Here is a 14,380-nt window from a genome sequence, read left to right on the forward strand (position 1 = left end):
ATGTAGATGTCAAAAGACTTCATGTAGGTGTCAAAAGTCTATATAGATGTAAAAAGACATTATATAGATGTCAAAAGACTTCATATAGATGTCAAAAGACTTCATATAGATGTCAAAATACATTATGTAGATGTCAAAAGACTTCATGTAGGTGTCAAAAGTCTATATAGATGTAAAAAGACATTATATAGATGTCAAAAGACTTCATATAGATGTCAAAAGACTTCATATAGATGTCAAAAGACATTATGTAGATGTCAAAAGAATTTATATAGATGTCTACTAACAGTTCTGTAATTTTCATTTCTGTTAAAGCTATACATATTTGTGAATGTACTTTTCTTTATCTTTTTCAGCACAACCAAGTATTCACATGCCAGACCACCAGAGTGAGTACTCAATTACATGGATCCGATATATATTGCTAATGTTCATGTTTAATAATTCATATCCATTATTAAAATCATTTTTAGTGTTATTTAAATACTTTGATCAGTACACTTTAGGTAATGTAGAGCTTACTCGGGATATTGTTCTTTGTTGACTGTATGTTAAGGAGTGCTGCCTCGGCTAAATGATCAGCTAGTACATAGTACTTATAGAATGTGTGTTGTTATTTTGCCAGATTAGATTAGTCCTGTATTTTGTATCATTTATGTACACTTTATCATCTGATGAAGTGTTTGTGCATAAGCATGTTCCCTTGAGTAACCTTGAGATCCCTGACCTTGAGTTATCGCGAGATTTCTGACTTTGAATTACCATGAGATTATATTCTTGGGTTACCCTGAGATATCTGACCTTGAGCTACCTCAGGATATTTGACCTTGAGCTACCTCAGGATCTTTGATATTTGATCCTGTTGAGTTACCACAAGATTACCTTGAGGATCCCTGACCTTGACCTTGGGTTACCTCAGGATCCCTGACCTTGAGCTACCTCAGAATATTTGACCTTGAGTTACCTCAGGATCCCCGACCTTGAGCTACCTCAGGATCCCCGACCTTGAGTTACCTCAGGATCCCCGACCTTGAGTTACCTCAGGATCCCCGACCTTGAGCTACCTCAGGATCTTTGACCTTGAGTTACCTTGGGATCTTTGACCTTGAGCTACCTCTGGTTCTCTGACACCAAGTTACCACAGGTTCAGTGAATCCTTACCCCTCACTAAGCTTTATTGATTTGATACTGACCATAAGCAATGTTATAATTTATGACTGTAGATTGAGGCTAAATTTGATCGAACTTAATAACTATGCATTCTCTGAACTCTAACCCCAGACTTGGAAGTTTTCAGCAGATTAAAAAGAACTTGACTGGAAGCATGCACATGCAGTTTCTTGGCCTTTAACCATATACTAAGAGATACTTAAGTACTGATCGGAAGCATGCAGTTTTCTGATTTCTGACACAAGACTTACATTTGATTGCTTCAGCTACTAATTACTAGCATTGCTGACTGAAAATGTACAAATCCCTGACTTATGACCTCTCACCTCTCACCTCTCACCTCTCACCTCAGATGAAGGGATTGTTGTCTGATTTAGTACTGACCAGATACATGTAGTATCATGAACTTTGACCCTGATCTGTAGGTACTAGTAGCCAGTAGGCTGTTTAAATACCAGCAATGGATGCATGCTGCTTTCTGATTTTTCGCCTCAGTCTGACTAAAAGTATATGGTAAACTAGTTGTAACTAGAAGCATATAAATCCCTAACATCTGATCCCAAATGAAGTGATAATTTGCCAATTTAATATGAGCTGGAAGCATGCACTGTGGCTTCACATCTTCATCAAGACGTAAAGGTATTTGACTGACTAGTACTGACCCCAGCATGTGCTTGTAGCCCCATCTAGAGAAATGATAGAGGAAGCCCCCCACGAGGAGGAAGAGGAGGAGGATATTGATGAGATTATTGAGGAGGAGATGATTGATTCAGATGATGAGAGTGACACAGCCAGTGGTGTCAAACCTCCTCAAAGCCTATTGGCTGATGTTAATGGAAAGGTCAAAGGTAACATATTTCATCCACAACCTCCAGCTTGACCTTTGACTTCTTACATACTCAGTTTTGATTGGTGTGCTGTAGGTAGTTAGTAGATATAGATTTATCATTACTATCACTTGGCTTTGTAAAACATGATATTATAAACATTATAATGACTTGTTCACTTTTTTTATCTTTCTTCCTTTCTACATAATATGTATGCATGAAATGTTTTGATTGCACTGTCCACTAAATTTCAGCATGATAAATTCTTGTGGTTATTCTAAATTCTGTGAAAACGCTTTTCTGTCTTCTACATTGTTTATGATTTAAATAATCATTTTCTTTTTCTACACAATTTACATCAATTGAATTGTTTAATGAGGCAAAGTAGCAGCTGATTGATTTTGTTTATCTTTACAAACAACATTTCCTATGAACCTACTGTTGTGTATTGTGTGACTAACCAGTACTACACTCAAAGGAACTTCCATTTCACCACTGTGTGCTGTGTGGCTTTTCTTATCACCTTCATATTGGATACGTGTCACATTGAACAACTTTTTTTCTTTGCAGGACAAAACATGTTTCAGCTGTTTGTTTTTAGGTCACCTGAGACAAAGTGTCTTGGTGATCTATTGCGATCGCTTTTTGTCCGGCGTTTTTGCACATCTGTAAAATTTTAACAATTTCAGTTTTTTAAAAACTTTTGAAGTTTTGCAGTAACCTTCCTTGGTTCCAAAATTATATGGTCCCCACCCTCCAGGGGCCTGAGGGGCAGGGCCAAAAGTGGTCAAATTGATAAAAAAAATTAAATCTTCTCCTCAACATTCATATATGGTTGAAGTGAATGCTCTTCATGGATGGAAGGATCTTAGTTGCTTTACCAAAATTGTTAATTTCATGGTTTAAAGATCTCACATTTTCCCCATGGAGTAAGGGTAATGTTTACTATATAAAGGAAAGGTACATTTTTAGGAAACTTTGCTTACGCCCAGGGGTTGATGGGCGGAGTCAGAAGGGGTCAAATTGACTAAAATTTCAAAAATCTATTTATGAACTCCCAGATATGGAAAAGTAATGTGTGGTTGGAATGGTCTTAGATGCTCTAGGAAAATGACATTTTTGAGCATACTTTGTTTAATTTCCATTTGAAATATTTCAATCTCGGTTAGAATTATGAGCAAAGGATAACAGCTTGATGGTATATATGCTCTTATTGATCCTGGCTGACCCCCAGGGGTTGATTTGCAGGGTCAAAAAAGGTCAAATTAAATCAGATCTCAGAAGTCTTCTCCTTAACTCTTCAATATGGAAAAATCACATACTCTACATACTAGGTGGAAAGGTGTTAAGGTGCTATACCGATATATCGAATTTCATAACCCCAGGGTCTCACATTTCCTCCGGGAGAAACCATATCACTCAAATCTTAGTATTATCTATATCACAATTTCTTTTTCATGACATTTTAAAGCTTCCTACCCATTAACCTTTATATTCAATGTTGCTTATCTCAGGTGATCTTCAGGCAGATTTTTTCCTTTCCAGCTGTAATAACTATGTTGTAGGAATGGTTGATATTTTTTGTAGTACTAGTTTTAAGGAGGTTTGCATGTGAATACCAGACTTTTGATATCATTGTCAGTCAGATGTTTGTGTGTGTTTGTGTGGGATACCAGACTTTCTATATCAGTGTCATTCAGATGTGTGTGTGTGTTTGTGTGGGATACCAGACTTTCTATATCAGTGTCCGTCAGATGTGTGTGTGTTTGTGTGGGATACCAGACATTCTATATCAGTGTCAGTCAGACGTGTGTGTGTTTGTCGACACCAGACTTTCGATATCAGTGTCAGTCAGATATATGTGTGTTTGTGGACACCAGACTTTCTATATCAGTGTCTGTCAGATGTGTGTGTGGATAGCAGACTTTTGATATCAGTCAGATATATCTGTGTGTGGGGACCAATGTATGTCAGATATATATGTGTTGATACCAGTTTCTGTCAGATATCTGTGTGTTGATGTTAGTGTCTGTGAGATATCTATGTGTTGATGTTAGTGTCTTTGAGATATCTCTGTGTTGATGTTAGTGTCTGTGAGATATCTCTGTGTTGATGTTAGTGTCTGTGAGATATCTATGTGTTGATGTTAGTGTCTGTGAGATATCTCTGTGTTGATGTTAGTGTCTGTGAGATATCTCTGTGTTGATGTTAGTGTCTGTGAGATATCTATGTGTTGATGTTAGTGTCTGTGAGATATCTGTGTGTTGATGTTAGTGTCTGTGAGGTATCTGTGTGTTGATGTTAGTGCCTGTGAGATATCTGTGTGTAGGTATCAAGCTCAGATATCTTTGTTCTGATGTCAGTGTGTATCAGAGCTCTTTGTATGTATATCAGTGGTGATCAAATATTGGTGCATGGCCACCAATGCCTAGGTGAGAATGTGAAATTGGCAATGTGTCACATGATTTTGTTAACTTCATGTTCTAGGAAGCCAGAAGGGTAAAAAGCCAATCCCTAAGGCTAGGAAAACAATTTTCAAGGGTAATAGTATGTCACTCTGTTTTTTTCTTAGCATGATGATTAATACCAACTGTATGTCTGTATATAAATGATCCCTTGTACCCATTGTCATGGTAACAAGTCCCACCTTTTGTTGTCTGATGGTAACCAGGCACACCGAGGTATGGTAGCTGTTATCCCTGTTGTTATGGTAACCAAGTCATAATAAACATTATTTTGCATGCATTGTAATGAATAATTAAAAGGATGCTTCGTTACATATGATTCAGTTCGTTTTTTTTCTCTCAGCTTTGATCGAGGCAATGTGTCCAAATGTTTCATGCATTGTGTATGTCTGCACTCAGTTATGGTGTATATATTGTAACCCAAGTCTGCTGAATGAATGCTGAATGAACAAACCTTAAGCTGTTTGTTTGCTATCTTTATATCACCCAAGCTTGTAGGTGATGGTGGACAAATATACCTCAGATATTATGTCCCCTAACTTTTAACGTGTCTCATCGTAGCTTATAGGTGATGGTGATCTATACCAGATATCTCAGGCTGTGCGTCTGGTGTCTCTGTATTACCCATGTCTGTAGGTGATGGTGGACTTATCTCAAGCTCTGTGAATTTGTATTTACCTATGTCTAGCTTTCAGTGTACAGTGTTTTAGCATGCTATTTATTTGGATGTAAGCCTGTCTACCAAACAAGAATACTAGCTACATCAACCTAGTGATAATGTATATTTCACATTCCTAGAATCAGGATAATTATACCTGTTTTCACCCAGTAAGGACCAACTCCAGACACTCAGTCTGTAACAAATTCTGATAGTTTTTATCATGTACAGAATGTATTGCTATATTGACTATGGAAAATAAAGATTTGAAAAATATGATGCAACACTCTCTCTAACCAAGATAATTTTCATTCTTCAATAGAGCGATGTTCATGAGGTATTCAAATAATAAGAGAATGAAACACTATGTAATGTTACCATCCACTCTTTACCTTAAGTGTTTCATTTAACTCAGTGTTAAACGGCTATGTTACAATAGTATCATACCTGCAGTGATAGGCGTGTAAAAATCTATTTTACTTCTGAATACGTAGATATACAAGTATTTAGTATTTAATGTAATGTGTTCATCATCATAACTAATTTCAGTATTCATAATTGACCTTAAGTTCATTTTCCTATCTAACATTATTCTGCTGTAGAATATCATTTAATCATTGAGATGCTTTATTTTTAACTATATGTGATAGCTTGTAGATTGTCTAGAACTGTTTGACTATAATGGTATGGTTTGTGAGGTGCAGTGTTTATCTCACTGTTCCTGGAATTTTTGTTCTACCACGAGGTTGCTATATATCACAACTCTTACACCAATTCCCAAGATGGAGGATTATTTGATAGACAATTAAATATTTTGACTTTGGTCTAGAGAGTCTTTTTTTTCATCTCTGCACCAGTACCATTAATTCACGAAAATTGAATAAATTAAAAAGTACATGTTTCTGTTTTTCTTTGTTTTTAGATACAAAAGAAGAGATTCAGAGTCCAAAGGTAGATCTTTAATATGTGTTTAACTTTCCTGATAGTTTTCTGTAATTTTCCTGTTTGACTTTATTTTTCTGTGCAGGTTTATAACTTACAATATATTTGCTCAAGTTCAGTAATTCTGCTTTGATTTCCTTGATCTTGATAATTGAACTACTTGTTAGAAAATATAGTATCAAGGACTATGGGGACATCATTCATTCTAATCACACAGCAATGATTCAAGACTAAAATTACTTTTTCTTATTCAATTTTTCAGGAACAATCCAAAATGTCCGACACTATGTTTGAAGAGGAGCGTACAGGTGAGTATGTAAAGAACATTGCTTGAAAGTCTAGTGTGATGTAAAAAGAAAACGAAAAACTAAAAGAAACACACTCAGTACTTATTTGGCAGATATTCTAGTCCAAAGAAAGACTTTTTTGAGAACTAATCCATCTCTTCATTCAAGCCCAAGAAACTAATATTTTACCTCAGACTCAAAGTCAGGGGTGGGCTTATTAAAGAACAAAGAAATAGCATTTTGTTAGTAACACTTCTGAAGAGTTCTAGATGAGGACTGACTTATAGCTAAGCAGAGCATTATTTTGGAATAAATATTTGCAGAAAATCAGTTCCAGGAACCGGAGTTTAATTTATGTTAAGTTATGATATAATTCTGGTAGGTAACACGTACTAATTTATCAGGACTTATTTAATCACATCTAAAGAGGCGTATTGTTATGCTTCCCAAAAATGTTTCAGGGAACACATAGTTACCGCTTTGTCCGTCCATCTGTCCATCCTTTTGTGTCTGAAGCGTAACCTCGCTTGCAATATAATAAGGATAATGAAACTTGGTGTGTATGTTGGTCACATTAAGAGAAGGTGCTGTTTACCAAACTTAGGGCAGTTTGTTACAGAATTGTTACCCTTTGTTAAAATTTTGTGTCCAATAAAGTCTTTTTCGGGGAGCATTCATCGGTTTCGTTGATACTCTTGTTACTAATAATGGGAACTGTGTTACAGATGAGATTTCTGAGGAGATAACTGAGGGTAGCCCTTCAGGCACCCTGCAGTTCACCACCGAACCTCCACCCATGACAGAGGAAAGCAGTCATGAGTCTGATACTCCACAGGGAGTCATGGAGTCTGACAGCGAAGGAGTTATCATGGCACCGAAACCTACAAAACGCAGCCAGAAAAAAGCTGCAGCAAAGAAGGTAGGTCAACCATACACTGCCAGAAAATGACTACTGAAAAGAAAGGAAGATGGGAAAATCTAACTGTTTTCTTCACATGATCAATTTACAGCAAAGTTTTATAATTGTTGAATTTGTTCTATGTTATTGCCATGGAAACGTTAACAGAATAAAAGTTGAGAATAATACATTATAATGAATAAGTATTTACCAGTACTTCTTTATGACCTTCAGAAGTATATGTCATTTTAATATCTACAGGGTAATGTTGTAACGATCACCGTCTCACATCTGTCGTTAGAAGAAGGTGCTGATGTTCTACATAGAGATAACATTCGTCAGCTTTTTGTTGCCTATAACTTCCTGGGCATTGAGCCCCAAGAATTGGAGACACCTTTCTCCCTCCCAAAACCCAAGCCTGGACAACAGATTGCGTTTAACTTCAGCAAGAGTGAGTATTTCTCTATTTAGACTCATGTAAGGGCATTCTTCAGTTTCAGCAGGGTGGGTATCATCTGATGCTTTGATATTTTCTTTAGGAAAAGGACCTCATTAAACTTTGTCTTTATTCCTGACATATCTTTCTGTATTTAATACTGTATAAAAGTTACTGGCAGAATTGATTATATTTCCACTTTTGCCTGGCATATACTTGACTGTGTTTTATTTACGAGAACTAAAACACACTAACAAAACTTGAAACACACCCAGTTTCTGCTGAGCCAATCAGGAGAGAGGTAGACATAGCTTGTTACTGAAACTCTCTTTCCATTTCAGTATTTTGGTTACACTTTACATTTGACTGTTTTAAATCCAAGAGAATGTTGGGGCATTTAGCTGGGGTTTTTTTGTCTTTATTTTTTAATTTTTTAAAAAAATTTTCCTGTTTGTATTGGTATAATTTGATAATTAGGTTGATGGATAGCAATTTTCTGGTTTCCCATGACCCTACTACTTTCTCTTGATTTTGCTGTGAAACAGACCTGGTCTATGGAAGGAGATTAGAAACTTGCCACATCTCTCAGGTTCATACTTGAACTGTGTAAGAAATGAAGCTCTACGGGCAGTGTGTCTTCTTCATGTGAAAGAAAACAAAAACCTGTTGATATTAAGTTAGAAGCATGCTTAGAGTTAAGATAAAATACCTGCCAACTCAAGATGTTCTACTCAAAGTCTGCTATGACTTTTTAACATAGTTCTTTGTTTGAAATGAAACATTTGAAACAATCATAATAGATGTATTTCATTATTTCTTAGCTTTCCAAGTGGATATAGAGAAGAACTACACACGAAGACAATTTCTGGCCAGCATGCTACTACCTGATGATCCTGAGCAAGGCCGGTAAGTACTGACACATTTCTGTCTGATGGTCCTGAACAAGGCCAGTAAGTACTGACACATCTCTGTCTGATGGTCCTGAACAAGGCCGATAAGTACTGACACATCTCTGTCTGATGATCCTGAGCAAGGCCGGTAAGTACTGACACATCTCTGTCTGATGGTCCTGAACAAGGGCAGTAAGTACTGACACATCTCTGTCTGATGGTCCTGAACAAGGCCGGTAAGTACTGACACCTCTCTGTCTGATGGTCCTGAGCAAGGCCGGTAAGTACTGACACATTTCTGTCTGATGGTCCTGAACAAGGGCAGTAAGTACTGACACATCTCTGTCTGATGATCCTGTACAAGGCCAGTAAGTACTGACACATCTCTGTCTGATGATCCTGTACAAGGCCAGTAAGTACTGACACATCTCTGTCTGATGATCCTGTACAAGGCCAGTAAGTACTGACACCTCTCTGTCTGATGATCCTGTACAAGGCCAGTAAGTACTGACACCTCTCTGTCTGATGATCCTGTACAAGGCCAGTAAGTACTGACACATTTCTGTCTGATGATCCTGTACAAGGCCAGTAAGTACTGACACATCTCTGTCTGATTATCCTGTACAAGGCCAGTAAGTACTGACACATCTCTCTCTGATGATTCTGGGTAGGTCTGATATGTACTTGTATTACACTATGTGTAACAAAACTCTTTTTAAAGCACACAACTGAAACATTATGACTTTAGATTCATGCCAGAATGTTTTACCAGAAAATTATGAATTGTTAGGAGTTACTTGATGTAATTTATGTCTAAAGAATGATGAAGACCTTTGGACTAGATATGTTACCTGGTAAACCTAGGAATGTAGTAGTCAGTATGTCATGTACAGATCAAATGCCTGTAGTTGATGTACCAGGGACACAGCCATGACTTTGTTTTTATTTTACTCATTCATCCAGTGTATTGTCAACTTCATAGGTTTTATCCTCACTGAAAAACATATCCAAGTAAAACTATAGGTGGCTGCATGTGGAAAGTCATCTAACATTCTTATGTACTAAAAAGAACAGTAACATCACATTGGAGTGTATTTTATTAATTAAGATGATTAATGTTGACAGGATCCGGTTCACCATTGTGAGCGAGCCTCCAGACGAGGACATGGAGGGAGATTGTGAGGATGTGGGTATTGCCTGGGTCAGCATTAAGAAAATCCTCATGAACCAGAGGAACATTACAGAGGAGGATGTGGAAGGTGAGGCCATTTTAAGGAAATTTTTTTGTGATTCTCTGAGGCCAAATTTAGACTGATGTCTGCAAATCTACTGAGTAAAATTACTTTTAATACATCTAACAGATTCCTACCATTAAGGGATATAAGCTCAGTTGAACTAGAAAATTATAAACTTTTGTTAGACCAGGCTAGAGCACTAAAACAACACAAGGTAAACTAGTGACTCATTCCTAGGTTGGATATGTCTCTTTTTGCTCATAGTGAAAGTTAATTTTTAGCTCTTATTTAGGATCACCATAAACAGTTTTCAAATCTTTGAGCACCTTTCTACGTACTTAACAGCATTGTAATTTTGATAAAAATTATTTCCATTCATGTTCAGCATAGCTGTAGACATGGCATGTATCCAGATGCGTGTGTGTGTTTTCATATATCTAAGTCTTAATCCAAGTCTATATTTATATCCTATGTGTACAAACATAGTTTATCTGTGCAAAAGCAAATATTTACCATACAAACATTGTGATGGATGGAACCCTTGTTGAGAACCTCACAACCATCATAGCTTGATGAAATCTAAGTTAGTCTTACACACCTGGCATTTGTGATACAAAATCACTTTGATCATTAGGAATTGATATACATATGTCACAGGACGATAGATTTAACCTTTCTGAAATGCCAAGATAAATCAACTTTGATTTGAAAATTTGTGTCTAACTTTCATTCTTTTCTCCTTCTTCTTTCAGTGTTGGATGTTAAGGATCAGAGGACTGTGATAGGGTGTCTTAACCTGTCTGTCGATTGCCTTTCTGCCCTCCAGGCTGTTGAGAATGAAATGCAAGTGGATGGCACATACTAAATAGCAGAGTACTAGATCTGATATAACAGGAAAAACTACAAACTGGACACACAATAGGAGATCTGATATAATTTGTAAAAAACAAACTGTATTTTATATAGTAATGAATATTACTATATAATGTAATTTATTATCATGGTTGTGTGTTAGTGTTCTTCTACATCTACCCACTTATAGCGACATCACACAATGTTATGTTACCAGGGATCTAACTTTTATTGACATTTTGTGACATCACATAATGTTATGTTACCAGAGATCTAACTTTACATTATGTGACATCACACAATGTTGTGTTACCAGAGATCTAACTTTTATTGACATCACACAATGTTGTGTTACCAGAGATCTAACTTTTATTGACATTATGTGACATCACACAATGTTGTGTTACCAGAGATCTAACTTTTATTGACATTTTTGACATCATACAATGTTATGTTACCAGAGATCTAACTTTTATTGACATTATGTGACATCACACAATGTTGTGTTACCAGAGATCTAACTTTTATTGACATTTTGTGACATCACACAATGTTGTGTTACCAGAGATCTAACTTTTATTGACATCACACAATGTTATGTTACCAGAGATCTAACTTTTTTGACATTTTGTGACATCACACAATGTTGTGTTACCAGAGATCTAACTTTTATTGACATCACACAATGTTATGTTACCAGAGATCTAACTTTTATTGACATCACATAATGTTACGTTACCAGAGATCTAACTTTTATTGACATCACACAATGTTATGTTACCAGAGATCTAACTTTTATTGACATTTTGTGACATCACACAATGTTGTGTTACCAGAGATCTAACTTTTATTGACATCACACAATGTTATGTTACCAGAGATCTAACTTTTATTGACATCACATAATGTTACGTTACCAGAGATCTAACTTTTATTGACATTTTGTGACATCACATAATGTTATGTTACCAGAGATCTAACTTTTATTGACATTTTGTGACATCACATAACGTTATGTTACCAGAGATCTAACTTTACATTATGTGACATCACACAATGTTGTGTTACCAGAGATCTTACTTTTATTGACATCACACAATGTTGTGTTACCAGAGATCTAACTTTACATTATGTGACATCACACAATGTTGTGTTACCAGAGATCTAACTTTTATTGACATTTTGTGACATCACACAATGTTGTGTTACCAGAGATCTAACTTTTATTGACATTATGTGACATCACACAATGTTGTGTTACCAGAGATCTAACTTTTATTGACATTTTGTGACATCACACAATGTTGTGTTACCAGAGATCTAACTTTTATTGACATCACACAATGTTGTGTTACCAGAGATCTAACTTTTATTGACATCACACAATGTTATGTTACCAGAGATCTAACTTTTATTGACATTTTGTGACATCACACAATGTTGTGTTACCAGAGATCTAACTTTTATTGACATCACACAATGTTATGTTACCAGAGATCTAACTTTTATTGACATCACACAATGTTGTGTTACCAGAGATCTAACTTTTATTGACATCACACAATGTTATGTTACCAGAGATCTAACTTTTATTGACATTTTGTGACATCACACAATGTTGTGTTACCAGAGATCTAACTTTTATTGACATCACACAATGTTATGTTACCAGAGATCTAACTTTTATTGACATCACATAATGTTACGTTACCAGAGATCTAACTTTTATTGACATTATGTGACATCACACAATGTTGTGTTACCAGAGATCTAACTTTTATTGACATTTTGTGACATCACACAATGTTATGTTACCAGAGATCTAACTTTTATTGACATCACATAATGTTATGTTACCAGAGATCTAACTTTTATTGACATTATGTGACATCACATAATGTTATGTTACCAGGGATCTAACTTTACATTTTGTGACATCACATAATGTTATGTTACCAGAGATCTAACTTTACATTTAGTGACATCACATAATGTTATGTTACCAGAGATCTAACTTTACATTTAGTGACATCACAGAATGTCACTTTACCAGAAATCTGCCTTTAATTGACATTCCCAGTAACATTACAGAATGTTGCTATGATATATATATTAAGGACTACTCTAGGAAGATAACTCTTTAACAATATTCTGCTTAGACGTAATAGGCAGACAACTACAGATAATATTGATTTGTTTTGAAGATAGAAGTTATACTAGGTTAGCCATTTCCAAGGGATCTGTGATAATTGAGTGAATTTGTATGGATGTGATGTGTGATTTGTGTAAAACTTCAATGTTGTGGTAGCTAACTACTTATAGGTGAATATTTATTGATTTAAATTTGTAGACAAGAATTCAACTCCGTCCTTTTACATTTTATGAGCATTCTTCTTAGCGTCCTGATTCTACCGTAGAGTGATCTCCCTTCTTCAACATTTTGGATGTAAACTGTAATCCTACACCCGCAGTGAATTTGTAAATATGGTGTCCAAAGTTATATATACATCTTATCCAACATGTACAGATCATGTCATCTTTTTATAACTGAAATTAGAATAATTTATGAAATAAAGACATATGATGAGTTATAGATAATTTTACTCATTTACATTTGGTTTTAAAGTCATACTCACTTTAGCAATTTATCATAGACTGAATGTATTTATCTTGTTAAATATGCCTTATTCTGTAGAACATGTCGGGTCCATTGTAATATGGACTAACAGGTTTGTTTTTGTTTGATACCTTTTACAAGTGATTTAGGTATACAACTAAATAAAACCATTAATTCAGAATTTTCTGGTGTTGGTAGTTAATTGATTGATGAGAGACTTGGCCATGATTTTATAGTGATGATTGACTTGGCTGTGGTTTGATACTGATAAGTGACTTATCTATAATTTTACACTTTACTTTATACCAACAAGACATTGCTTTAAGTTCAAAATGAATTAGGATAAGAGACATTGCCAGGTTTTTGTACTGAAAGGAGTCTTCGAGTGGCAACGGATTTAGCTATGGTTTTTAAACTAAAGAGACTTTTAAGTGATGAAGGTCTTTCTCATGATTTTATGCTAGAGAGTTACTTCATAGTGTGAAAGACATCTTACTGTGGGGATGGAAAGATTTAGCTATGGTACTATACTGGAGAGGGACTACATAGCTATGAGGAGTTTAGCCATTGTTTTCAACTGGAAAGAATCTTTATAGTTAGGGTATTATCTTTGCTTTATACTGGAGAGACTTCATAGTGCTAGAGACTTTACTGTGGTGATTGCTGGGAATAGCCATGGTAATATACTGGAAAGGGACTACATTGTGTTGAGGAACTAAATGGCTTATTTTTATACTGGAGAGACACTTTATAGTGGTGAGGGGTTTATTGCTGAGGGGAATAGCCATGGTAATATACTGTAGTGGTGAGGGAAAGGGACTACATTGTGTTGAGATACTGTAGTGGTGAGGGATTTAATGGCTATATTTTTATACTGGAGGGGTTTAGCCACTATATTATAGTGGTGAGGGGTTTAGCCATGGTTCTATATTGGTGGGATACTGTAGTGGTGAGGGATTTAGCCATGGTTCTATATTGGTGGGATACTATAGTGGTGAGGGGTTTAGCCATGGTTCTATATTGGTGGGATACTGTAGTGGTGAGGGATTTAGCCATGGTTCTATATTGGTGGGATACTATAGTGGTGAGGGGTTTAGCCATGG

At 35.8% G+C, this 14,380-nt stretch overlaps 1 protein-coding gene across 2 annotated transcripts in view; it reads left to right on the forward strand.

Moving 5' to 3' along the window:
• Positions 1–11,263, forward strand: part of LOC132558879 (protein fantom-like) — a 33,874-nt gene extending 22,611 nt beyond the window's left edge. Inside the window, exons 29-37 of one of the 2 annotated variants that reach the window (XM_060223495.1) lie at positions 357–389; positions 4,485–4,544; positions 6,043–6,071; positions 6,325–6,370; positions 7,075–7,268; positions 7,509–7,698; positions 8,505–8,589; positions 9,699–9,832; positions 10,561–11,263. In XM_060223495.1, the coding sequence (XP_060079478.1) occupies positions 357–389; positions 4,485–4,544; positions 6,043–6,071; positions 6,325–6,370; positions 7,075–7,268; positions 7,509–7,698; positions 8,505–8,589; positions 9,699–9,832; positions 10,561–10,673 (884 nt within the window). In that variant the 3' untranslated portion in view covers positions 10,674–11,263. The remainder of the gene's footprint in view (positions 1–356; positions 390–4,484; positions 4,545–6,042; positions 6,072–6,324; positions 6,371–7,074; positions 7,269–7,508; positions 7,699–8,504; positions 8,590–9,698; positions 9,833–10,560) is intronic. The other variant, XM_060223496.1, reaches the window with a different exon arrangement.
• Positions 11,264–14,380: the final 3,117 nt, after the last annotated feature.

The sequence above is a fragment of the Ylistrum balloti genome, unplaced genomic scaffold (genome assembly GCF_031769215.1).
Source record: "Ylistrum balloti isolate Yb309-2 unplaced genomic scaffold, AGI_CSIRO_Ybal_v1 Utg370834, whole genome shotgun sequence".
In the NCBI taxonomy this organism is placed as follows: domain Eukaryota; kingdom Metazoa; phylum Mollusca; class Bivalvia; order Pectinida; family Pectinidae; genus Ylistrum; species Ylistrum balloti.